The sequence below is a fragment of the Channa argus genome, chromosome 11 (assembly GCF_033026475.1).
Source record: "Channa argus isolate prfri chromosome 11, Channa argus male v1.0, whole genome shotgun sequence".
Taxonomy (NCBI): domain Eukaryota; kingdom Metazoa; phylum Chordata; class Actinopteri; order Anabantiformes; family Channidae; genus Channa; species Channa argus.
This window is the reverse complement of record NC_090207.1, coordinates 2,699,782-2,725,835: the sequence shown is the minus strand read 5'-3', so window position 1 is coordinate 2,725,835 and position 26,054 is coordinate 2,699,782. Positions and strand designations below refer to the sequence as shown.

The 26,054-nt window shown below is 39.9% G+C and overlaps 2 protein-coding genes across 4 annotated transcripts; one reads left to right on the top strand and one right to left on the bottom strand.

Annotated features, from left to right (window-relative positions):
- Nucleotides 1-4,373: 4,373 nt before the first annotated feature.
- cnot6l (CCR4-NOT transcription complex, subunit 6-like) lies at nucleotides 4,374-15,824 on the bottom strand. Of its 3 annotated transcripts, none has more exons than XM_067522148.1 (12): nucleotides 15,708-15,824; nucleotides 13,792-13,913; nucleotides 12,344-12,530; nucleotides 11,628-11,713; nucleotides 11,319-11,408; nucleotides 11,138-11,206; nucleotides 9,732-9,889; nucleotides 9,131-9,285; nucleotides 8,848-8,999; nucleotides 7,470-7,697; nucleotides 6,651-6,853; nucleotides 4,374-5,379 (listed from the first exon to the last, which is right to left on the bottom strand). In XM_067522148.1, exons 2-12 carry the CDS (start codon nucleotides 13,901-13,903, stop codon nucleotides 5,158-5,160), a joined length of 1,662 nt encoding a protein of 553 aa, XP_067378249.1. In that variant the 5' UTR covers nucleotides 13,904-13,913; nucleotides 15,708-15,824; the 3' UTR covers nucleotides 4,374-5,157. The 3 variants fall into 3 exon arrangements, with proteins under 3 accessions (XP_067378249.1, XP_067378250.1, XP_067378251.1); XM_067522149.1 differs by lacking the exon at nucleotides 15,708-15,824 and adding an exon at nucleotides 14,926-14,946; XM_067522150.1 differs by lacking the exon at nucleotides 15,708-15,824 and having other exon boundaries at nucleotides 12,344-12,578.
- Nucleotides 15,825-16,320: 496 nt separating this feature from the next.
- mrpl1 (mitochondrial ribosomal protein L1) lies at nucleotides 16,321-25,995 on the top strand. Its single transcript, XM_067522153.1, has 9 exons — nucleotides 16,321-16,431; nucleotides 17,445-17,553; nucleotides 17,693-17,969; nucleotides 18,856-18,939; nucleotides 19,306-19,377; nucleotides 20,307-20,418; nucleotides 20,706-20,806; nucleotides 21,898-21,979; nucleotides 25,828-25,995. Exons 1-9 carry the CDS (start codon nucleotides 16,401-16,403, stop codon nucleotides 25,929-25,931), a joined length of 972 nt encoding a protein of 323 aa, XP_067378254.1. The 5' UTR covers nucleotides 16,321-16,400; the 3' UTR covers nucleotides 25,932-25,995.
- The last annotated feature ends 59 nt before the right edge of the window (nucleotides 25,996-26,054 follow it).

Below are 26,054 nucleotides of genomic sequence, written 5' to 3'. Positions count from 1 at the left end.
ACCCCCCCCCACCCATTATTTATTAGTCAGTCCTTAGCAGTTGTTTTGTAGCACATAAAGTTGCAGAACCTACCAGGTACTTGAAACCGAGGGAACCTGGTGCAAACAAATATCCAGGCTGTACGCGTTGGTAAGAAGTAATCAGTATTAGTCAGATGTTGTTAATGTCTGCGGAAAACTGACCTTAGGACATAGATGGCAAAGGTTAGGAAAGACCAGTGATCAAGGCAATAAGCCCTAGAACAATCCAAAAAGACTAACATCCTCGTTTTCATTTGTTATTGCTTTCATCGATTTGCCCTGTTAAATGCTTTATAGCTTTGTCGACAAAAGTGCTACAGAATAAAGCGGATTACTATAATAATATATGATTGGGCATATAAATCTTTTAAGTAATTCAGTGGCCTTCACAAATTTGGATTTGTAATCTTTTTGTGTGTCTGTGTGTTTAGTCATTCACTTATTAATCTTCAGTTTTTTTGGAAGGTAGATGTGGTTGTTTGCTTACAGCCTCCAAAAACTCAAATGACATAACTGAGAGCACAACTTCACTTGTACTTAAAAAACTGCAAAGTGCAGCATTAACTCAGCCTCCTGAACAAAGCATCTCCACAAAGGCTAGACGTGTACTTTTTTTTCATTTTTAGTCAGAAGAACACAACAAAGTCAGCACCTCCACCTACATTAGACAAACTGTCACTCTTCCTCGCAGGCAAACAGTAACATCGGTCAATGTAGCTTTGCACCTTTTTGACAATTAATTGTCAGACATTGAATTTCACAAAACAAAACCTGCAGTCTCTAATTCAGCTCTTCACCACAAAGCTGCAGCTTTTCCTTCCAAACAATCGCTCACTGACTGCTTCCTCCTGTCTGCGGTGGAGGCAGGCAGGATTGAAACCCAATGTGGTGAAGAGCTGCTAGTCTGGAAGGGGAAACTTAACGTTGCTTTTTACATATAACAGAAACAATTGCAGTTCTTCACAATCCTCTTGAGAAATAATGTAGCACCTTTGCTGGTGACTGCTGGTGGCTGAGGGTCCTCACATGGTTAAATTTCACGTACTTCATAAAAACAATTACTCAGCTGAAAGGCAGCAACTTTAAAATACTACGCCCTTAAATTCTTCAAGGGCAGAAATTTTTTATTTCCAGGAAGAAGAGAAAAACAGCCATATTGCTATATTGCCCAGATTAAAACCAGTTTTAGCCTTTCGTAAGTGTTGTGACACAAAAGTTGCTGCCTTTACCTTTGTAGTTCAGATCTTATGCTATAACTATTTCAGCAAATCAACCAGTGCATTAAAATGTCAGTATTGTAAATTAACAAAGACGTGGTGTCAAGATTTACTGAACATCCATGATACAACACACATTTAAGAGTTGTATCAACGTTATCAAACTTTGATTTTGTGTTTTTAACTGCTTTTTCGTATTAATATTTACAGGTTAATGCACTTGGTAGAATATTTCTGCAGTGTCGTTAAAGTACATGTTCCTCAGCTTGAATGCAGAAATCTGAGCTCTGTTTTAGACCTTCAAATTCAACAGTTGAACAGCTTCATGACAAGAAACCCTTCGTTCAAATGCAAAATGCTTTGTTAGATAATCCTCATTCACCCCAGAGAACGTCATTTGGAAATCAAATTGCTATTAAAAAAAAAAAAAAAAAAAAGAAAAATCAGCCTGATTGAATTTAAAAGTGAAATGAAAATAAAACGGAAAAAAACACATAAATAAATCAGGGCCAGATAATGAGCAGGATATTTTCACATTCCCATATCACATGCAGTGATGGTCTTGATGGTCTGCGACCTTCATGCCCACCAGGAAAAACCACAAATAGTGTGCGTTTTGGACAATTACTTGTCCTTTATGGTACAGATACACAAGAGTTGTTTGATTAAAAAAAAAAAAAAGATGAATTCTCAGTTTCAATTCTTTATGATCTCATCCTGAGAAGTTGGTTCCTGTAGGATTGCAGGGATAAAAAGATTGATAATTGGATTGATACTGGCGCTGGGTTAATCTCTGAGCACCTTCGTCTCATGGGCAGTGCTGCTGTTGGAGTATTTGTACAAACTAGGCACGTTGTTTGTAGAAAAAGTATATGAGAGACAAAGTTAACAGCTCAAATGCTTACAGGTACTGATAACTGGATATTATTGAGGCAAATGTAAAATAAGTGGCTGAGGATGCGGGATGATGTGTAAAAACGAAAGTCATTTTGCTCTTTCAAATTGAGAAATGAAAATTAAGTTGAGCATAATCGCAGCAAGTGAAAAGAGGTGAAATAATGCTTAAACATGCATTGGAGAAATAAAAGCCATCAAAGACAAATTGCTTTCAAACCTAGAACATTTATCTTTTCTTCTCTAAATGGTGGTAATACTGAATTGTACAAAGTACCAGTTGAAAGACTGCATGTCAGAGACAGAAAATGCCCACAGTTCAAAAACAATGTTGGACAGAAACATTTTGTCTCTACAAGCGGCATCAGAGAGGTGAAAATGGTATTCACATGAGATCTTAGTGCACTGGGCAAAGAAAAAAAAAATAAAAGTACACCACCAAGTACATCTTGGCTTTGTGAGAAGAAACCTGGAGAATGGTGCATTCTCCTCACAGACGTGAAAGACGCCTCATCATCAAAGACGGTTTCATTTATGTACAGCTGTTGTACAAAAATCGGAAAAGCCTGTGAGGTGAGTTCAGGAGTGAAGTATAGGCCTCAAAGTGCTCACGACGGTCGACTCCACCGAAACTCCACGTGTGTACCCATTAGCGTCAGATCATGTGCAACTGAGGCAAAGCTGGCACTGCCTCTCAAGGCTGGTTAAACTGAAGTGACTGCAGTTTAAAGCTGAGGTCAGCGGGTGCCGTGTGGCGCTGACACGATTTGTTCCAAAAATAAATATGGCTTTTGTATTCAGACACAGAACAGAGCAAATGCTTTGACTAAATAGATTAATTCAATCTCAAAAGTGTAAGATCGGACAGATATGTGACGTAGTCTTAGAAAGCTATGATAGTGCCCGCCTCCCCTGCATAGATACAGCTGGGCATCAAGCATTTATTTAAATGCATCTGATGGACTAATTATCCAAAACTCTTAAATGGTTGATTAGATCTAATTTGAACCAATTCTTTAATCCAGTTGCTCCTTATTTCATAAAATAATATATCATATGACTCTATCTTAAGAAACTGGTTGTATGGCTGATTGTGCTGAAACCAGTGGTTCCTAAACATTTCTGCTGTGTGAGGTGTGATTTTATTTTTTCCGCTAACACAAGAAAAAAAGGCCTAAATATAAACAAAACGAAGATTTTTTTTCCCCATTTACTACTTCATGATCCTGTGTACGAGTCCCAACCACATGTTTTGGAGCCGCTGGTTTAGACAATTAGTGTTTGAAAACTCGGAACCCCTTTGTTTGTAGTGAAGAGGTTTCCTCACAGAAATGTTAATATACTTAACATTTTCAATAAATGTTATGGTACTGAAACATTAAGTACTGTCCTATTGGTGGTAGTATCAATACCCAGTTCCACCCCTTCCAACCTGTAACACACAGTGTTACTTGTGCCTCTCATTAAAAGTCTGACAACAAAACCAAATGATTGTGTTTAACACCAGAGTCTGAACCAAAGCTGTCACTCTTCCGATGACTCATAGATGACATAAATTTGAATTTCCCAGGTTTTGGGGACCAGAGCAAAAGTGCAGCAGTTTATCAAAAATTGCTAAAGATGTGGGACTTAAAGAACAACAGCAACAACAACAACAACAACATTTATGTATGTGACTACATACATTACCTGTGGTTATAAAGGACTTTCAGTATAGCTTCCTGATTGGTTTTGCTCAGACAATACGACTCTGAGAGCCTTTAGTTGGAGAGGTACTACTGGATGCATAGAATAGCCCTGAGATCAACGTAAGATACACATAGGGCTATCAGCACTACTGTTCTGACACAAATATACAAAGTTTGCCTCTGGAATTTGGCGTTTAGAGCCTTTGGTTAATACATTCGGCTGCTTGTCATAAATCATTAGCAGTTTCTTCTCACTAGTTTTTTTTTCTTTTGTGTTGTTGTTGTTAAATTCTGGCACCAATAAATGAATACCATCAGAACATAAGTCACCAATTTTGGGAAAATTCTATGGCCAGTCAGGTGCTGGAAAATAGGCCAAAACCCTTTAGAGTCTAGCTGTTCAAAAGCCTTTAGGGTAAAGCATATTCAAGGTCAATGTTAGAACTGCAATACAAATATATTTCATGACTTAAAACACTGTACTGAAAGTGTCCAAGGTTTGGTTTGGTTTCAGTGCTTACAAACGAATTGTGAATTGAAGCACTCCTTTGGCCTGAATTGAATGATTCCTTTATAGTGCTGCAGATAACTCACGAGTTGCAATTTTTTTTTAAACTAGCGTGAGCATGAATTTGCCAAAACGAAAACAAAACCTCCGCAATTAAAATATTTAGCGGTGAACAAAGTACAAGACCCCATTAGAAATAAATCAGCAGATCAATACCATCTAAATAGTACTGTGAGGCAGCTTTCAGGTTGACATGTGTTTTAAAATTCCAAATAATGTTGAAATGTGATCAAGAAAAAGTTTGACTTATCTCACAACTAAATGGGTGATTAGTTGTTTTCCACAAAGCAGGTGTCCTTCTGAAAGCCCCTTCAAACAATCCATCCATAATCTTAGTACAAGATCTGCTGCCATGACACAATTTCATACTTTAGATCCCATACAAAAACACACCAATTTAGTGTTACAATGATGCTCCATTACTTTAAAAACTCCCAATAGTCCTTTTTAACCTTAAAAATTGCAGGTGTTTTAAGTGTAATTAAACTTTATCCCAAGCCCAACATTTGGTATCAAGCTGTTTTAAGGGTCAACAAAAAGATGAAATAGCATTTACAGTGTGCAAAAAACACAAAAAGGAGCAACAAACGGGGCAAATACTTCACTCCTTTTGGGTAGTTGGGCCTTAGCACTGAGGGCTAAGGGTTGGATGGCGTCAGAGTTTAACATGATCTGTAAACTGTACAGGGTCCTGTGTAAAGCAGGGGAAGGGGTAGGAAAGTGTTTAAAAGGTGGGGTAAGAAGGGTGGGTTGGAACTCTCAGGCTGCACTACCTGTGGACTGGCAGGTGCAGCCCGTTGAGGGGGTTGAGCGGGTGGGGCAAGGGGGGGTGCAGCTCCAGTTGGGCCAGCAGGGAGAAGTGGTCCGAGGGGATGTGGGGGTGGGGGCAGCCGGTGATGTTGTTGTCGATGAGCCACTGGCTGTCCAGCGGCCCCAGCAGTCCCAGGACACTCATGTGGGTCTTAGAGTAAAAGATGTAGTCGATCACACCCTGCACACACAAAGACACCTTGTCAAGATTCCACATCCAACTGTAAGGTTTTGAGTTTAGTGGTTCAGACAGAATCCTCACTGGAACTCCCAGTTTGAGACTAATCATTGTGCAACTGCACATTTAGAATTTAAAAAAAGTCATTATTGTCTAGTGTGACATTTTAAAATCAAAAATAAATAATTAATGGCAACCTTGTCTTTGGTGCTGGTGTCAGTAAGGATAGAAAGGCTTCCTGTTGATGTTTGCGTGAAGAAAAAAAACCGTCTCAGAACTCGAGGCTCATTCTCTTATAGCCAATCCCATTTTATTTTCCTATGAGTAACTCGCAACACACTGGGCAAAGGATGTTTGCACACTAATAAGCTTGACTCATTTCATTTTCCCCCGCTTTCAATTTCGTAGTCATCTAAGGAATAAATGTGTTCTCACTGATGCAAACAACTACAAAACGTGGCGATTATGCAGCTATAATGGTACAAAAATAACGGCAAAGAAAACTTAGACACAAGAGAGAGAGATGATTTGATTACTGCTTAGTAATCTACACAGTCCATAAGTAGAGGTACGATGACATAAGACTCTCTGGATGGTAAAGATTTGTTTAAGAAATTTGGGGAAGTCCACTGCTGCTGATGTAAGAACCAGGGGTTAAAAAAAAAAATCATCAATCTGCCTGCATGACTCATTAGAAACTAGAGCAGTAACCACTGTGTAAACAATACAGATTCAAATACAGAGCAATATATCTGAAACCAACACATCTAAAATAACAACGAAAGGTTTTGCTGTGGCGCTGTACAACGCTCCAATGGGCCAGGCTGTAATGTTCAGGGTTTTCCATTCCCACTGTCATCGCCCACACCAAGATGAAATTAATCATTCCACACACACACACACTTTATGAATCTACTCAATGCCACGCATGTATCCAAACGCAGCCAGCACACTCATTTTATTCACATTTACTTCATAATCTGACTTTAGGGCGACAGGTTCTCTAACCCACACAAACGACCAGAGAACTCACGTGTCCCTTTCAATTTGACAAGCAATAGCAACAAATGTTATATAATGGTCTGAAATGGAATTCGATGTCTTTTCCGTAACTTGGATTTTTCACTGTGCTGTACCTCACTTGCAATTCCCTTTGGATGAAAGCTAATGACACAACTAAATATGACAACAAATGTAGAAATGTAGAGCCAAAATCGATCGGGAAATGATCCGAAAATCAAAAAGCAAAGAGCAATAAATCAATGAGGAGTTACCTTGAAGTCGTATGTGTAGTTGGTGTAAGGCATCAGATTGCTGTCGTAGGCGCTCTTCAGCTGGAAGCTGTGTGTGATGCTTCCGTCTGAGTTGCCATTCTTGCCGTTGCAGTTGAAGTTGGTCAGACATTCATTGTAGCGTAACTCCTTAAAATCTTTGTGGTTTTCTGCCACTCCTCCATTGCTCAGGTATTCCACAACACCTGGAATATACCAAGGTAAAACTGTATGGCAACGGAGCTACACATTCACACAGATGCAGTATTTAGATGTGTCATCTGCTAGTTGAAACAGAAGCTGAGCTCAGTGTTAATATCACTTTATTAATGTATGAAACACATTACTTCATACCAATTTGTCCAACAGTGGCAAACAGCAGGTACAAATTCATTAGTGGGAGGATACTTTAACTCTGTGTGTGCTGGAAAAGACTGAACTGGAGGACAGTAGTGTATTTAGCGGGATCAGTGTGGAATGACCTACATTTATTTAGAGCCAGCGTAATAATGACAACTTTCCAAATGGTTTTATTGTTGTGGTTTGCATTATTATTGCTCAGTTGCAATGCACATGAAAAATCCAATGTTTTAAAACATGTTTTAGTCTTGCAAGTACAAAAAACTATTATTGACTGCATGAAAAAAAAAAATGGAGACTTTAGCTTTTGTTTAGCTGAAAGGCTCAAACTGTAAGAACGTTGAAAGGTTTCAGAAAGGGCTAGGATTTAAGTGAAAGGCTAAAGGTAATTCAAGATCATTCCACTTCCTTTTTTTCGCTTTGTAATGAAAGTCTAACTGAAAATGAAAAAGTTATTCATACCGGAGTCGGGCAGCGAGTTGAGGTCAGCACACAAGACGATGGGGATGGAGGATGGGTCGGAGGTCGGTGAGCCGGTCGCCACAGAACCCGAGGCCCTCTCAGCGATGCTTTTCAGCTCCGACAGGAACATCATGGTTTGGATCAGCTTGACGTCTGAATATTCGGGGTCCCAGTGCATGTGGGCGTTGGCCACTAGGATCAGCTGCCTCTCCTGTGTTGGCTTCATACCTGAACAGAGAGAAGAAACAAACTTGGATATTGGATATTGCTCACACTTTAACTTATTTCAGTTACAGAGAAGACCTCAGTCCAACTGGAGAAAAGTGCTGAGATAGTAAAACAAGATAATAAAAAGGAAGGGTGGACTTTACGAAACATTAGTGTGTAAAAATAGGTTAACCACAAAGAAGGAAGTTTTACAGTACATGTAAGGTCACTGAGGTGGTACTAAGTACTAGGTACTTTATTTCCACTCAATTAGTTTGGCAGCTTTATTGACTTTACAGATTCTTAACACAAACTGTAACTAATACATCGTATTAATGTGGATTAACACACTGTCAGTAGGATTAAGTATTTAAAATGGCATCACCACCATGGCCACTGTATTCAAATTAAAAGAGGGGGGCAAAACATTGGAAACAGCTCTTGATATAATGCTCTCCAGTGCGACTCACCCACCCACTATGACATCAATATTAAACACATGGTAGAATTATCACATTTGTGACAGTTTCCACTGAAAAACTGAGAAATTCTACTCTGGCAAAAGTAGAAATTAGGACAGAGCTGCTGTATTGGGCTGCATTAGATTCTACACGTGTACCTAATAAAGTGACTGATCAGTATTAGTGCTAATTATATTGCATAATCAAATCAATCAGCTATTAGGTTTATGAAACAGACGCTATGCGAGCAGCAAACCAACTATTTCAGTCCCCAAATACACAACTACTACAAATATTTTTTTAACAAATATCATGCAGATGTATCCTAAGGTCTGGTGGATAAAGTTAGGTTCATTCAAATCAACTAGTGACATCTGTTGCCAAGAAATATTACTGCATCCTTTTCACGAAATACTTTTTCTTCATCTGTCAAACATAAAATGTTACTCTAGATGATTGAGGCAGCATTTTTCCACAACAACAACCATGCAGATCTACAGTAAATGAAGCACAGCAATTTTTACCTAAATGTTATCACTATCATTTCATTTGTATTTTTAAGTTGTTCTTTAAAAATAAAATACTGGAATTGAGTGAACATAATCGTTAACAGTTCTAGGCCATTCTGGTAGACTGGGCAACACTTTGGAGAAACCTGGAAAGAGGGATGTTCTACGGATGTTTAACTGTGTGACTCTGTCCGGCCTTACCCCCGGAGAACACGTCCTTGTTGACCTCGAGGAGAACGGCCACCCCGATGTTGTCTTTGGTCATTACTCTGTTGAGCATGACCTCTGAGCCCTCAGAGTTGGCCATGGCCACCTGGTTGAACTCCACAGTGTGTTTCTGGACCAACGTAAACCTGCAGGAACAGCCATGGATGAGTTGTGCCTGAATTTCGAACGTTAAGATGCTTGTCCCATTACATCACCTCTCTAAAACCTTGTAGAGTAAAAATGGATCCTATAGCGTGTGTGCTGTAAGCATAATCACTTTTCAGTCTTGAAGAACACAGCGCAGCCATCCACGTGTTTCCTCTCCTGTTCAGACACCAATTTGGCACGAGACTTTGGGCAGAAGTAGCCGTCGTACCCTCGCTCCTTTAGGGTTTCTAAGAAGAAGGTGTAGTACTGCTCCGTCTCTACCTCCTGCCAACACACAGGGCAAGAAATCTCATCTAAAAGAGCTAATGCAATGCAAGTGTGAAAATTAAATTCCAGTCAAATACAAATGGCCGCTTAATTTCATTTGTTTAAGTTTCTATCTCTACGATGGATTCGGGGTGTCGCCCAAGGCCATCCACAGTATAGATGTCAAGAAGATTTTGATAATGATTTTCGAAACGGCTAAATAGTCTGATTAGCAATAAATCGACCTAAAATTCAACCTACTGAAATACGTATGCAATAACAGGATATTCATCGTCCCAGACAGTTGTTTTGTGCAATACTGTTACACACACAGCTGCTACTGTCTGCTCCATCTCATTTTCTCTGCCTTAGATTCAAACATGTAACAATGGAAACTTAAAGTCTGCCTTTATGAGAGCAGACAGTGGCACCAGATTGGACCCCCCCCCCCCCCCTCTATTTACCTGCAGACTGATGATGTCTGCATCACAATTGGTGATTTCCTCCATGATGCCTTTCTTTCTGTACTCCCAGTTAAGCGCCCAGGATGGACAGTAGCCGTACAGCTGTCGCGTGGCGTACTTGTCACACAGCACGTTGTAGCACATGACCGTGAACACAGCTGCAGGGAAAGAACAAGGGGAGAAGGGAGTCCATTTTTAAGACCCTCACAGCATAACCGCAACATCACCCAGTTTGTAGTCAGAGTATCAGGCTGCAACATAACAAAGTCTGAAGAATGAACGGAGGTGTAAATACTTGCACTGTAAATAAAAGATTATTATTTTAGGATATAAAACTAAAACAAAAGCCTTTATGTTTAATAAATCCTACATTCTTCACTTCTCTGAGTTGTGGTCAAACCATAGAGGACTGGTTCTTTACTCACCTGTAGTGACTGAATTTTATCCTACTAGGCAACAAGTACAACAGCCAAATGAAACTCCACCCTCCCTGAATTGCTGCTTCGACTAGACCTGTACAAGTGCATTCTTTTGTTTTGACAGACATTTTGTTCTTTTTTTCAGGCCGAAGTGACAGCTGTGATGCACTGGGCAGCTTCCCGTCTTGGCAAGTGAAAGGGACAAACGTCTATACCAAAAGTCCAGCAAGCTGATGTCAGTGAGCTAAACAGAGCACACTCATGTTTACCACCCTGGCTGGTGTGTGAATTAGACGAACAGAAATAGATCACTACACTCCACTTTGTTTCTTGCGGCACTCAATACACACTCAAAAGAGCAAATATTAAAATGTATCTGAATTTTACAAAAGTGCCACCACTGGTCTAAGAAAGTTTTTCTTTGGACATAAATATGAGTTACTGCATTTGATGCACTATTGAACTTGATGCTGTTTAGAACATAAATGCACCAGTCTGGTCCAGATTTGTTCTGTCTTACATAAATATTAAGCTTATTTGTCTTGTGCCATACATTTTATGGCGCACACACACTAATCGTCCACGAGTAACAGTGTTATGATGCCACCTGGAAATTGGTGGGATATCTTAGGCAGCAAGTTTACATTTTGCTCCCTAAATTCATGTGTTGGAAGCAGAAAACATTGGCATGTGTGAAGATTTGCTGATAATAGCAGCAAGTTTTCTCCTTAACTTATTGTTTGCTTGCTTTGTACATAACTTGTAAGTGCTTTGCATAAAAGCGTCTGCCAAACAACTAAATGTCAGAAGAAAAGCAGCAGACAACAGCCACTGGATGCTGTGATAACAGCTGAAGCAGGTGTTTTCTTTATATTAAAAGGTATTGCTTCATTTCATGGTTACATTTTTAATTTGGAAAAATATTAATACAAATATAATAATTCTAATCGTGTTTTCGAGTCAGTTCTTTTTATTTCCCTCTCTTACCTGTGGGGATCATTTGATCTCGCTCTTTCAGAGTGATCCAGGGTCTTTGGGGGAGCTGCTCTGGGTGTACTGGAAATAGAGGAGGGCAGAGGGCGCACAGGTTTGCAATAAACTGGAGATTAAATATGCATAAGCTCTGATAGAAAGACGTGCGGTAAGATGAAGCGGCTGAACTATTTACCTGCTAGATTGTCGAGCATGTAGTTCAAAAGCTTTCTTGTTCCATCTGGCTCTTGGTAAAGATTGAGGATGTCTTGGGACAAAGGGTTCCCTGCACACCGACCATAGAAAAACACACAATGATACAAGGCATACGTGTGTCTCAGTTCAGCATCCACCATCTAACCAAAAGGTTTTTATTTTAAGGAAACTGACCGTCGATAATGACTTGTTTTAGCCGGAAAGCTGTCAGATTTCAACTTAAAATTTCATCAACAGTTAAACAGAGCTCTTGGTCCAAAAAAACAGAAATAAATAAAAAAAAACTCACCCTTTAGCCCCAGGGTTTGTAACTGGAATAGCCTTCCAAGTTCATAAGGCAGAACTCGTAAAAGATTGTTGTTTAAAAGCAATTCCCTGTAAAAAAAAAAAAAAAAAAAAAAAAAAAAAAAAAAAAAAAAGCGTGAGTGTTTTCTTTCTAACAATGTATTAACTTCCTGTCTCTTATCTAACATCTTCTACTCCGTTTTCCTTTGTTGTCACTTCAATTAAGTCTTTTAGTCAAAATGTGCCTTTGCTTGTCATCTTCACTTTTTATCAGTTTGAGGTGAGATGCTTTTGTGAGCCCCATAGAACAAGTATTCTCCCCCACATGTCTCATAATGTCGGTAAGGCAGTCGTCCACAGGGTCAGTGGTTCGATCCCTGCTCCCAGCTACAGTATATGTGTCTTTGGGCAAGACGTGCTCCCTGTGGGTCAGGTAAGCGCTTTGCATGGCGGCCGCCACCATTGGTGTGTGAGTGTGTGTGTGTGAATGAGAATCTAAATTGTAAAAGTGCTGTACAAGCAGCCATTTACCATTTGATTACTGATTTTCATCCACTGTGTTTCTGGTCATCGTTCTTCTATGCTTTGGGATTTTTTGGCACATTATTCCTTCCATCAGTCTAAAGAATTATTTATCCCAGACAACATCTAAAATCTGCAAAAGTGTCCCCTCTTTTTAAAAGCTGGTTACTCTTTCACCCAGCAGGCAGCTTACATTACCTGAGAGAGACCATGTTGCCCAGTTCAGCGGGCAGGCTGCGCAGCTTATTTGACGACAGGTTCAGGTAGACCAGGTTGGGCAGCTTGGCGATGTCTGGTGGGATGCGGGTCAAGTTGTTGTCATTGATGTGCAGCGCCGTCAGGTGGGTGAGTGTCCACAATGAGCTGCTCAGACTCCTCACCCGCCCTGCCCCAATCCAACACAGGTGTGTTTAAATGGACAACACTTTCAGATCTTATCAGAAAAAAGCAGATTTGATCTGTTCTCAGTTTCATGATCAAACAAACCAGGCAACACGATAAACTGTGGCTCTTCAAGGGTTTGACTGAAAACAAATATCTATTCATAGATATTCTTTACACCAAAATAAAATCCTTTCCAACCTGGGAAATTACACCAAACAATACTTAAACCATTATGTGGCAATAAAACACTAAACAGACACCAGACTGATGGAAGTCATCTGAGAAATTACTGCACCTAAAAAATAATTATTTAACCAAGTGCTAATTGGAAGGAAAATCTGCAGGGCTGCAACAGAGATCCAATGATTATTTCAATCATTGAGTTTGTACTGAATATCATATCATAGTTATCATAGTTGTATTATATAGAATATCCAAATAGAGAAAGTCTGCTGTTAATATAATAAAAGGCACATAATCTATAAGGAACGAGCTACTATAAACTTCTTCTAATGTCTGTAATTCTTTTAGTATCATTATTTCTACTTGATATAGATCTTTCCACTATAACTATCCTTATAAAGCACAATCAGCATTTAGGCAATAATCTACAACGGTTGATGTGAAGGGGTCTAGTCCTTCTGACATTAAATAAACAGTTTCCCAGATACAATAATCAAGAATAATTGTCAATAATATACATGTTTTCAGTATTATCACTCAGTAAAACTGAGAAAAAGTTTGGCTTTGAATCCAACACAAGCGAACTGAAAAAAAAAAAAAAAGTTCATCTTTTTTTCCACAAAACAAAAGGAATTTTGCTTAGCAATCACTAAATTAGAAAAACTGAGGCCGATTCTTTTTCGGCTGATTAATTCAATAAATAAAGGTTATTTTATTGTTTCTGCAGCAGAAAACTACAGCTCGGCTTCTGAACACTGAACACAGCTTGAGTGAAGTAAAGTGTCCAGAAGCTTCTCATTATAATGGGAAAAACAAGCAGGCACACAGAAAAACACTGGAAACATGCTTCATTTTGTGCTGCATGTCTTCGATTAAACCACAGCTTTTATGCAGTTGAAATGTTTGCACTTTACAGTTCTAGGAAAATGCAACAGACACACTGATTTTTAAACACTTTTTCTGAAATACTGTATTGTTTGAGTCTAACCTGACTAACAAACTGGTCCACTTCTTCATACTACTCATATTCTACAACATTTCTGGTGGTGATATTTTTATAAGGCAGGTGTTAGACTGACCAGATATCTCGAGCTCAGCCCAGTGAGACTTCTTCCCACCGGCTGCTTCCTCAGCTGACATGATGGTGTAACATCTGCGGGGATCTGGAGGATCATATTTTTCCTTTGGCATACCTGTTAATCTGAAAAACAGAAAAATCAGTAATATGCTACTAATGCAAAATGCATTTCTGTGTCACGACACATCACATAGGTCTAATGAATTCTTTGTTAAATTTTAAATACTAGTGAAAATACTAAAACAAAAATCTGAAAATTGCTTATTTTAATTTGAGTCTTCAGACAGATTTTTTTTTTTATTTGACTAAGTGTCCAATAATTGTAGAATATTTAAATATTATTTTGTATATGACAAGGAAAAGCATTAAATTCAAACACTAGACTAAAACAACTATTCAATTTATTATTAACAGTTACTGATTAATCTTGTCACACAATTGAATAATTGCCAGAGGTCTAGTTTGGTTTGTGCAATAAGTTAATGCAAATGACAGCCAATTATCATATTCACTTCACCTGCTAGAGCACAATTATGTCATGTGCGAGAAAGGGGTTGACTTATGTCATAGTGGCAGACATGCAGTCTGCAGGAGCACATATAATACATATTTAATATTGCATTATTCTGTCATGACAGCATCAACCTGACTTTTAGATACCGTGAACATGAGCAAGTGTGCAGAAGATATTAAAAGCACTGTGTATTTACTCAAGTCCACTTTTATTAATTTGACTCATTTCAACTCCACAACATTTGTCTGTAGTTGCTACAAATCTTGCAGATTTAAATTATGAATTTAAAAAAAAAAATCGCATGAAGCATGTGGTTTCCAGCCCGTTCTATAAAATACTCTTGCAGTTGTGTCTCTTCTATAACTATAAGTCATTTGAAAACATGCGCAGCTCATGTCGTACTTCATTGTACTTTAAATCATGTAAGCATGAGCAGCATTTATGACATATGACAAGTATTTTGAAAGCTAATAGTAATAGCAAGCTTACGTCTGACATCACACATGTACTGCAACAGGGGCACAGTGAAGTTTTTAAGTATTTCAATCTACAGTAGCTGCAGCATTAGTGTTAATGACAACAGCGTTTAGACCGTTAACTTGCAATGTTGTAAGTCCTTACGTGCTACTTTTGCTTTAGTAAAGGATCAGCGCACGTCTTCCAGCACCGGAGCCTGGCTGGGGGTGGACAAGTTTGGCGAAGACTTACATAACCTGTTTACACACTACTGGGTCACAAGCGGCAACGGCGCCTTCAGCCAGATGTAGTGCACGGCCTGCCATCGCGTCACAGCCCCGCCGCTCCGAGACAGGCAGCAGACTTCACTTAGACTTTTATCACATGCCTCCGACGGCTGTCACCGACAATATAAACATTATGGCAAATGCTGAGTATGCTGCTTTGGGAGCTGAGTTAGTATTTAGTTTGTTTGGTTTTTTGTTTTTTTGTTTTTTGCACGATGGGTGATTTTATTGCAAATGACAGATTGACAGCTGATACCAAACATAGCCACAATGTCAAAAGTGACAAGCACCTAACACACACACACACACGGCTCGGCCCGTCCAGGAGAAGTTCGAGCCAGCGCTCAGCAGCTCTCACGCCTGACACCGAGGTAAACACGCCCTCCGGGTACGTCTGTTAGCAGTTAGTCCGATGTCGAATAGGGCAAATAACTAGCGCCGAGACATCGCTCGAACGGGTTCTCGGTACAGCGAGGTCGCAGCACGGCGCTGGATTTGTTTGGCTGCGGCTGCAGGGCGCACGCCGCCCCGGTCTCACCGAAACGGACCGCGGGGGACACTAATGGGTGCAAATGGGAGCGGATTTACGCGTGAAATCCAGACGTGAACACTGTTGGTAAGGTGTCTGCAGTTTAGGAACAAAGTCAGAATCGACATTACCTTCATTCGGGGCGGTAGAAGAGGATTTATTGAGGGAATTGGCAGAGACATGCAGACGCGGCTGTTGAACCCGTTTAGACCCTGAACGTCTCGGAAACAGAAGGAAGAACAACAAACGCGACTTCCGCTCGTACCCGTCCGCACACAGCACGAATCCCTGTGTTTTTACCCATTATTGCATTGAAAGTTATAAAATATTATATGTCGAAACCAGCCAGAACATTAGGAGCATCTTTAAACTCAAGACGCTTTAAGATGCTTTCTCGATTTGACGGAATCCTGTTTAAATATTGAACTTAAACTTGAACGTGAACTTAAATCCCAGTTAAACTTTATCTAGAGCAATATCTATATACACTTACGATATTTAGATAAGCCACTGTGAAATTTGGCATAATTTTTATCAAATAGAAATTCCTTCAGTTTCGTCTTGTTTTAAGTTATGTACATTTCTCTATTGCTTCTGGAAATTACTAAATGTCTCTACAACTATTTGACAAAACGTGTGGAGATTTGTATATCACACGTGTGCCGAATGCGAGAGTGAGTCCAACGTATTTCATACATAGATTTATTATTTTAGGTTAAATGTTATGTTGCACCCGTTCAGCAAAATAAGCATAAATGTGTTTCTTGGCCGGAACAGTGTAGAGCGAATCACTGTTTGCACACGGACGCGAGGGATTCCCAGACATGGCAACTTGCACGCGGACTGTGTGGAAAGGTCAGTTGTTTCTCTGCACTTTGAGTGTGACTGACTGCAAAAAAACCCAATTGTGTCTTGTATTTGCTAAGACAAACACGTGCTTCTTTCAGGATTCCTACGTGTAAAGAGGTAAAACACACAGAATCGTCTGTTATCTTTGCCGTCTCGGTTAACGGGCGTCATCGCTAAATCACACTGCAAATTTGCGGTAACTTTCTTCTCTCCGTCTGCAATAAATGATTTGGCACATGAAACAACATTGCTTGAGATTAGATTTGAAATTACTACCATCTCCCGCCTAATTCGGCGTTAGTCCAACTGACAAGGCAGCTTTTAATCCAGTGGATTCATGGGTTTGTTGGGCGTCTGAACGTAAACGTGTTGTCACAGGCGGTGACGAAAGTCTAACATTTGTTTGTCGAATAAAAGTATTGTCGGTATAACATCTAAGTCGAACTGGACAGTTATTATTAATGATTCAGTCGCGGTTTTACATTGTAATTTTGGGTTATGCGTTTTACCTCAAATGTTAGGCCGCGTATCATCATTTGCTCTCTGATGGAGGTTTTGCGCTTTAAAAGAACGTGAGGGGGGCGGTTGTCGCTTTTCTCCGCTCTTTATCAACAAGATCCACACTGGACAGAAACTAACAAAGAAGTTAAAGAGAACTGATACAGGCACAATCTTTCTGCACACAACCAACCCGACAACACACACCCCTAAAGGAAGAAGATTGTTCCTCACACTTCATTAATCCCAGGGGAGGAATTTCTTAAAAGTATTGATATTATATTCTTAAATTCCTTATAATATAATATTGCCAAAGGCCAATTTCCCCCCACAGACAATAGCAAATCAACCCAGTTTCATGCAAGTGGCATGAGTGTTTTTGGCTTGACTCAGTTTGGCAAAAAAAAAATAAAAAAATCTTTGTTCTCCTTGCATAGGTGATAAACACATGTCTGATGTTACAATGCAGCTTGTGGTGGTTTTTTTTTTTTTAAATTAAGCAGCTTTTTCCTATTATCCAGTTTTAGCAGGATGCCAGAGGCAGCTGCTGAGCACCGGCCGTCCCCCCTACACAGGTATTTTACATCCTGCACCAAGGAGTTTACCTGTCAGGACTTTTGCCGCTGTCAGGTGAGTTTACAAACCTTTCGTTTAGTAAAACCATCTACAAAGGCCCGTAACCTGGGAGCATTTACATTATCATTAAACATGATAGAAAGGTCTAATATTTCTCAGTTAGAAACTTCCCTGGTTTTCATCTTTTTGTCAGAGCACAGAAGAAAGACAAAAAAGACAAGAAAGAGGAGTCCGACAAGGTAGTTAACAAAGAGAAAAGGGTAATTGATGACAAAGACAGGCATAAGCCTTTTGGAAAGACGGCTTGGGTGCCGGTGGATGACGTGTACATAATGAGATACTACCCTCGGACGATCTACAGTGCAGCGGATGCCATTGACATGCTGAAGAAATTTCAGGTTTTAGACTTCACTCCTCACAATCAGCCGGTCTACGTCGACCTGAAGCTCGACATGAAACTGGAGAAAAAGGTAACGGCATCAGCACAGAACTTCAGACTTCTACAGTGATGTGTCTGTTGAAGCCACGTGTGGTTAAAGTTGGGCTGGCGGTTAACTTATTTGCTAGTTGTTTGAAAATCGCTAGAAAATAAAAATGGTTGAGGCTTTTTGCTGCTTTTTTGTATCCACCTGATATTAATTTATAATAATATTATCAGTGAACATAATTCCTAAGTCTATTGACGATTTGTCTACATTCTTCATTAAACTACTTACTGGATTTTAACACAAATTTACATGAACCATATACTTCTGTGCCAAGACTAAAACCAACCAGACCTGAAACAGTTGAATAATAAATTAGGTGACCCTGAATTTTGTATTTTGTATTTTTGTGTATAAAAATTAAACTCGCCCAAAAGAGATTTTTGTTCTGTGCAGCACAGAAAAATCAAAATAACTGCAGTTTCAGTTTTAAGTGTGCACACTTCCACATGCATCGCTGATACACTTCACCCCCACACATCAGAGCGACATTTACAGCACCAAGCTTTGCAACAAGGGTTATTCAGCTAAAAACTGTGCAGCACAGAGGACTATAAAAGTTCATAAGTTAGCTTTTACCACCTAGGGCTGTAGAGCCGCTCTGACGTCCAGACAGTCCACATGAGACCCACTCAGCTTTACTCTCATCTGTCTCTGCACAAATGTGCACCACCAATGTTCTTATGCATAATAAATTAAGTAGACTCCAGAGAAATGAGAAATGAAAGTGCCGGCAGAATAAATTTCATGCTGGATTATCTACGCTTGATTTGTGATTTGCAGACCTTCTTTTCCTTATATTTGCCCCAAATGTTTTATTTGGAGCAACATGGTGTTTAACTGTAGTTTATTCTGTTTCTACTCGTCACAGAAAAAAGTGGACACCTTCGTCAGCACCGTGCACTTACCTCATCCTTTCAAGACGGAGATGAACAAAGTTTTAGTTTTTACTGAGGTAAAACTTGTTTTTTGTTTTTTTTAAGCCTCTTTCCTTCAGCCTCAATGAATCTTAATTACAAAGCCCATTGATTGTCTGTTGTTGATTAATTGTTTTAATATTGTCTGAGCATGATTCAGATGTGCAGCAACAGCACCTTTTTATTTATCACCCAACTTGTAATGAATGGGCTCAGGTAGTGGCTGTTTTTATCACACTGAAAGCAGGATTTGATTAATATTCCTATCGGGCAGCAGAGGTTGTGGGTTGGAACTTGGATGTGTGTGTTAACAACCGTAATGAATGAGTCTGCCGGGGTCCACCACACTTTAACACACCCAAAACAGATGTAAATTGATAATGTTGCCTCTGTTTTCTGTGCAGGATTCTAATCAATCAAAAGTTGCCCAAGAGAGCGGAGCTGCGTTTGCTGGAGGAGTAGAGCTCATACAGCCAGTGAGTTGGTTTATTCGATCCTACCAAAACTCTCATCTGTCTCGGTATTTTATTCGTGTGATTGCAGTTTATTAGCTTGATGCAAATTCTATTTTCAACATCATCAAGTCCAAGCAAACAGTAGACGTAATACGATGTATACAATGTAGTCAGACCCTTTTTTTTGTCATTAGGGGGAAAACAATTAGGGGGAAAATGTTTCACACTGAAATATTGACTTTTTGAAACTGAACTATAAGCCAGTGGGGGCTTAATTTTTCTTCTCCCTGCACATTTTCTAGTCATTGTTCATTTCTGCATTAGGCCTTTAGGAATCAGTCACTATCCAATAAGAAGCTGTTACTTACTAACTTGTCAATCAGAAACAACGGTCAGCCTCCATGACTGGTATAATCAAATTACACTGAACTCAATAAGAACCAGCTTAGTGAAACCAATAATGATCATCATTTCTTAAAACCTTTTGGCTCCATGTTTGCTAACAGTACATCAATTTCCAATCAGCCTCTAGTGTGAGACACGTTTCCAGAGGGAGCCACATAAAGTGAGCACATGCTGCCAAGACATTACCAGTTTCCATGAGCCTAATTAAGAGTCTGCCAATCAGTTTTTTGTTAGTAGTGGACTGTAGAAACAAAGCCACATTGCTGCTCTGTCTTGTTCAGTGTTTTGACCATAACCTGAAATTTTCTCAGAACATCCACAGACAGTAAAAGATAACTAACAGAATTTTTTTTAAAAAACACCAAAGAGTGCACACGTCGTCATTTGTGCAGACTTCCATCAGCTTCCCCTTGTAGTTCTGTCAGCACTGATTCACTCCGCTCATTGTGTTCAGAATCTTTTCTCTGTATTTGCATCTAAAGCTCATTTAGACTCCGTGCAGGAGCCTCTAAAGTCGAATCTAATCGGATTTTATTCATTGCCAGATCTTGGATGATGAGATTTCAGCAGACTTCTATGTGGCAGTTCCAGATATGCTGGCAAAACTTGTACCATTGAAAAACAAACTGAGGAAGAAGTTTCCAAAGAGCAACAGAGGTAAGCGAGGGGTCAACGCATCATGTCGTCTCAAAGTTAAAGCTGTTAAAGCTGCTGAAGGATACCAGGCTGTTTTAACGAGGACATTTCCTCTTACGGCTCGTACTGTAGTGCTGCGGTTGCTTCATTGATATTTAGGTCTCTTATTTGTGCTCATTTAGCAGCTGGTTGTTTGCCTGCACTTGCAGTCTCACAGGAAAACAAAGACAGTTTAATGTCTAAATTGCAACTAATGGAGTCCACAGAGGACATCAGTTCTGATCCATTCTTTTCTCTGTCTCTCTCAGGTTCAGTCGGCATCAACATACCCAAGATGCTGGAGTTGTTTAAAACCGGTCATGAGTACATGGTGGAGAGCGACTGCTATGTTAGGACACAGATAGCAACGGTTTGTCCCGACCAACTCACACAAAGCTATAAATAAAGACTCATTATTAAAAGCTCATAGTAACAGCTGAGCAAAGCCGTGTCAGGTTGTGATTTCTGTCAACAAGAACAGCTATGAGGAGGCTTTAAATCCCCGGAGAAGAGGCACGTTTAAGTTTTTAAAGCTAAGACTGAAACCTGTTACTCCCAACGGGAAAGTAGAACATAACATCTGTGTATCGTGTGGTAAATATTGTAGAATATTTAGGCATGAAATACCTTTTTTTTTTTTTCTTTTTTTTTTTTTAAGTCAGCCTGAGCATCGAGCTTTTACATTTCGTGATTCCCAGAAGCCAAAATCACATTAAAAGATTATATTAAATCTATGGCATTGGAGTTAGTGGGAGCGACTGTCTGTTGTGCGACGTGCAAAGTCTGCTTGTGGACTGATGAGCTTCATACCTAAGACCGTTGGGCTTCGGCCTGGGTCGACAGAACAGCTGGAGACATGGAGTTTTGGTAAACTACATAGATTGAGCTCGTGTTTTGGAGCTTACATCAGAACTGTTCAACAAACTACAAACTTTATATAAATACTGTATTATGCTAAATAACATCCCCAACTGCTGTCTTCTGCTAAAGTTCCAGTTTAAGATGACGTGCATCATTCATTAGTTTGAATTCTGATTGTCTGGGCGCTTGTTTATTTGTGTTTTGATCGAGGACAGGGCGGAATTCAAGCTGTTAGGAAAGATGGATGTGGAGAAACTTAATAAAGTGGTAAAAAAAAATCACACAAACGTTTAAAAGTCTTTTATAAAAATGAGTCAGCTGTGATTCTGTTCCTTTTATACAGTATGTTTTGTACTATAAAGATAAGTTGCTTTGCCATCATTGTATCTGATTTAGAAAAAGTGTGTGTGATGTTAAAATGCACCTTTTTGTTGAGCTTCTGGGATTAAAACATGTTGAACATTGCGTTTCATCTGATGGCAGCAGACTGTAGTTTTTGTTTTTAATCTGAACAGTAAAACCTGGACAAACAGCAGATTACAGAGAGAGAAACTTTGGAGCTAATTGTTTGGTGATGTGTTTTCTCTCTCCTCTGTACAGCTCAACATGCCCAGCGAACACATCTTTGCCAATCTGCAAGCTGTCCTGATGGATGTTTGCTCCCACCGACCAGCCCATACGGGTATGTTCACAGACACCAACAACAATCACCACGAGTCAGACGTTTAATTGCTGGCCCCAAATCACTGAGCTCTCTCCAACTGTGTGACAGAGCTTCAGAATAAAATGGCAGACTGTGGATGGTTTTTTTAATTTTCCTTTGGTTGACTTTACAACGGGGAGAAGGTTCGAAACATACCAGCCAGGTGGTGTCTGAGTTTGCCAGCCACCGTCATAAATTAGAGCAGGCTGTCCGGTCCCCTTTCTTATGAACAGAGCCAGTGCTTTATTAAAAAGCAGCTCATGTTTTCATGTCAATTTTACTGGTAAGAAGTGATAAAAGGTTAAAGACTGCTGAGTGTTAAATTAACGCGCATACAAGTGACCCTACACTTCAAAACCTGGAACCTTCCACAGCAATATATTTGTGTTGTACATGTGTATGGATGCATGTAACAAGATGTTTAATCCCATGTACAAAGCCAAATCTCTTAGATGTCCTTATGCATCCACTCCTCTGATTTGCCATGATTTTTAAATTAAAACTTGAAACAAATATCAGTGTGGTCCTGTAACCACGGAAAATGCTGCTTCTGCTTCCAGTGCTGATATGAACTGAACCGAGAAGCAGGGTTGTTTTTGTTTCGTTATTTTTTTTTCCCTCCATTTTCTGCTCAATAATTAGGTGCTGACTGTAATCATCAACTAATGGACCCTCATTAGAGCGAGAGGCCAGAATGATTTAAAAAATAATTGATTCTGAGCTTGCTAAATAAAATGTCATTAACTGTACTGAAGTAAACTGCAACGCTTTCAGAAAGGCTGATTGAAGACACTTTAACAGCAGTGGCCCTTTTTGGTCAAACTTTCCCCATCGAGAACTCTCTCTCTCACACACACACACACACACACACACACACACACCTTATACTGCCACTTAAGTTTGTGTCTCAACAGCAGAAAGCCGAATAATTATTTTCTTTCTTATTCCTTAGCTCACGTTTTGCAGTAGATCCAAAGTGGCTCCAGGCTGTTTTCACATGAAGTTCTTACATTCGAGTCTGGACTTCTGTTGTCCCTTCATCAACAGACTTGCAGCTCTTTAACACAGTTGCCAGGAAACAATATTTGATGTATGCATGAAACCTGTGGAGACCAGAGTAGAGAGCAAGAGTTCAGCTGAAAAGGATGCAGCCTCCAGTTTTTGTTCGTGATTAACGTGAAAGTAAAAGTTGGTAGGAACTATTGCCAAAATAATAGATGATTGGCAAGTAGTTCGTAGGTTTGCCAAGCAACTACTAAATGTCTTGTTCATGGCCAAACTTTCCAACAACTAACATTAAAACATTCATTTAATTATTTCCTTATTAGGAAAAAACAAGCTGATCAAATGCGAGCATAGAGTAAGACTGTATCACTAAATGAAACCAGCAGTGCGTGTGCGTGTGTGTGTGCACTCGCTCACATAAAACTTGTGCAGTTTTAGTCTGATCCCTGTGGGACTCTCCACCGCTCACCCAGGAAGTGTTGAGGCTCTGCCTGCAGGCCTGGCTGCAAACAGCCTCCTGTGCTCGGCAGTATCTGTACGAAGCCTCTCACTCACTGCCTTCCTCCAACTCTGTAATTCTCATCACAGAGCAGCTCTTGGCATGAAGGCGGTCGAGCAGAGCCACCTCAGTTTTTCTGAACTCTTATCAGTGGAGAGACCTTTTGTGAGGGTTTGTGCCAGCAAACATTTTGCAGCACAAAGTCTCTGAGCAGAATTTAATTACATCTGCACGTCAAGAATCCAGTGTGAATATGTGGAATATTTACTGTCGACTTAAATTAGCCGCACGAAGAGCTGAATATTCTTCTTGTTTGCTTTAACGTTTCGAGTTATTTGGACACTGGCTAATGTCTGGAGCGTGAAACAGGACAAAACTACAGACAGACACAAGCATTCGTCTGTCAACTAAAGACAAATGCTTAAAAACGGAGAAAAGTGAGCAGAAAAGCAAAGTGTGTGAGAGCGAAAATCCCACGGGGTTATGGGAATTATTCATGACAAAAACATAACCATATGCTGATAAAGACCTGAATGCAGAAAACAGGAGCCCACTGGGAGAATGATGCTGAAATAAGTTATTTATAAGTAACCGAAAAGCAAACATGTGAGAAACAAAGACTGCAGGGAACCTGCATATTTTGAACTAACGGCAGGAGACCGAGGCTGTGTGGGTGAGGGAATTTGAAAGCAGCAGTTTAACATAATATCATGCAAACTGATGATCGGCCTGAGATTTTTATTAAGTGTTCAAGTTCCTGATTTAATTTTTATTTTAGACTTTGTCATCTGGAGAGACTGCTTCTTTAGAGGGAGTTCATGGCACTGCAAGCAGGTTTACTACAGTTACAGTAAAGCAACCATTAGATCTGGAGATGCTGAGGGTCAGTCCGGGCATGTCGGTGTCGGGTGCCGGGTCAAAATTTGAGCCCTTCTTTATGGAGGTCGGGGTTAATTAATTGAGTCTGTCAACACATAGCGCGTGTTTTTTGTTTTTGTATTTTATGTTTTCAAGTGAAACTAATAAAATAAACAGACTAGTAAAACCCCAATTCAAAGATGAAGACTTCTACAATATATAATATAAAATGAGGACCAAGGCGGTGGAGTCACGCATGCAACCAATCATCATCATCATCATCATTTTACTTAACGATTTATTTTGTATTGACATTAGTGTAGAATGAGATCATTTCCCGTCACAAGTTTGGAACATACATTTTATTTAAAGTTGTTTTTAAAAAAACAAAACAAAAAAAAAAACAAATTCAGCTGAAAACCTTTTGGTAGAACAGTTGTATTGAACCACAAGGTTCTATGTACTTATTACATTTTTATTTATTTATTTTGTTCTGTTATTTTGTCGCCACTGCGGATCATTAGTCCGCATGTTGTATTGCCACAATTCCTACCAGTCTTCGGACAGGCACTCACGGCCGGGGAGGGGCTGTTGGGGGTTCAGTGTCTTACCCAGCGACACTTCGACATGTGGTTGGCCACTGCTGAGCCACTGCCACCGCCACCCCTCTATGTAAAAAAGGTTAGCCTTTAGTTGTCTGTCTCACCACTTGGGTGAGGAGTTTTTTTTCCATCATTAGTTCCCATGATGTCATCTGGAGGAGCTCTGCAAGGGCATCTGAATGGAAGTTTCTCAACGTGATGTCATCTGGAGGCGTTTTTCAGCTTGAAGAACAGAGATATTTTGAAGTCAAAGCAAAGTTTAATGGCATTTATGTACATAAACTACCCAAACTAGAACCAAAAGAAGCAAGTTCAACATCAGTGAAGTCCTTTCAGGAAAGTTGCGTAACATGAATACGGAATCTAAAATCGTGGGCTTGTGTCTTTCATTTATTTCTGAAATAAACTTTTCCGACCATAGGGTCAGTTGTTCGTGCCCCCGACCACATGTTGAAGTGTCTTTGAGCAAGAAACTGAACCCCCAAGAGCCCGTCCCCACCCGCAGCCATGCAGCACTGGTCCCAAAACCCGGTAAAAATTGGGAAGGGTTGCGTCAAAAAGGGCATCCGGTGTAAAAACTTTGGCAAATGATCCACTGTGGCGACACTGAACTCACCGGATTAGCCGAAAGGACAAATAGAAAGAAGGTCAAGGCCACTGTGACCTCGCGGTCTGTCTCGTTCTTGTTGACACAGTATCTGATTGCATCTGACACACATGTCCACTTGAACTCATGGATGAGCTGATTCAAATGTGACTCCAGTCAGAAATGTCCTCCATCTTTTAACTCCACACTTCTTACTTTAATCACATTCAAACATTGATGACCATGTGTGTTCCTCTCCTCCTCTTCCTCCCTTCAGGACCTTTCATTGAGCGAGCGATCATTGCCAGTCACACCAGTGAAGCTCTGTGGTTCAGAAGTGGAGACATTTTACCAAAACCAGCAGAGGACAAGAAGGACTGACCCGTTCTCATACCCATATTGTAAATATTCCCTGTACTGAATAAAGTACTTGTTCTGAGTGTGACTCCTGGCTACTGTTTGAAGAAATTATTCCCGGAGAGTTAAAAAGGAGGACAAGACATA

Excerpts from the sequence above, each read along its gene's own strand:
- mrpl1 (XM_067522153.1), top strand. The coding sequence starts at position 16,401 with ATGGCAACTTGCACGCGGACTGTGTGGAAAG. Across the intron at positions 17,554-17,692 it reads AGGACTTTTGCCGCTGTCAG|AGCACAGAAGAAAGACAAAA; the intron begins GTGAGTTTACAA and ends TCTTTTTGTCAG. Across the intron at positions 17,970-18,855 it reads ACATGAAACTGGAGAAAAAG|AAAAAAGTGGACACCTTCGT; the intron begins GTAACGGCATCA and ends TACTCGTCACAG.
- cnot6l (XM_067522148.1), bottom strand. The coding sequence starts at position 13,903 with ATGCCAAAGGAAAAATATGATCCTCCAGATCCCCGCAGATGTTACACC. Across the intron at positions 11,207-11,318 it reads CATGCTCGACAATCTAGCAG|TACACCCAGAGCAGCTCCCC; the intron begins GTAAATAGTTCA and ends CTCTATTTCCAG. Across the intron at positions 6,854-7,469 it reads CAACTCGCTGCCCGACTCCG|GTGTTGTGGAATACCTGAGC; the intron begins GTATGAATAACT and ends GGTATATTCCAG.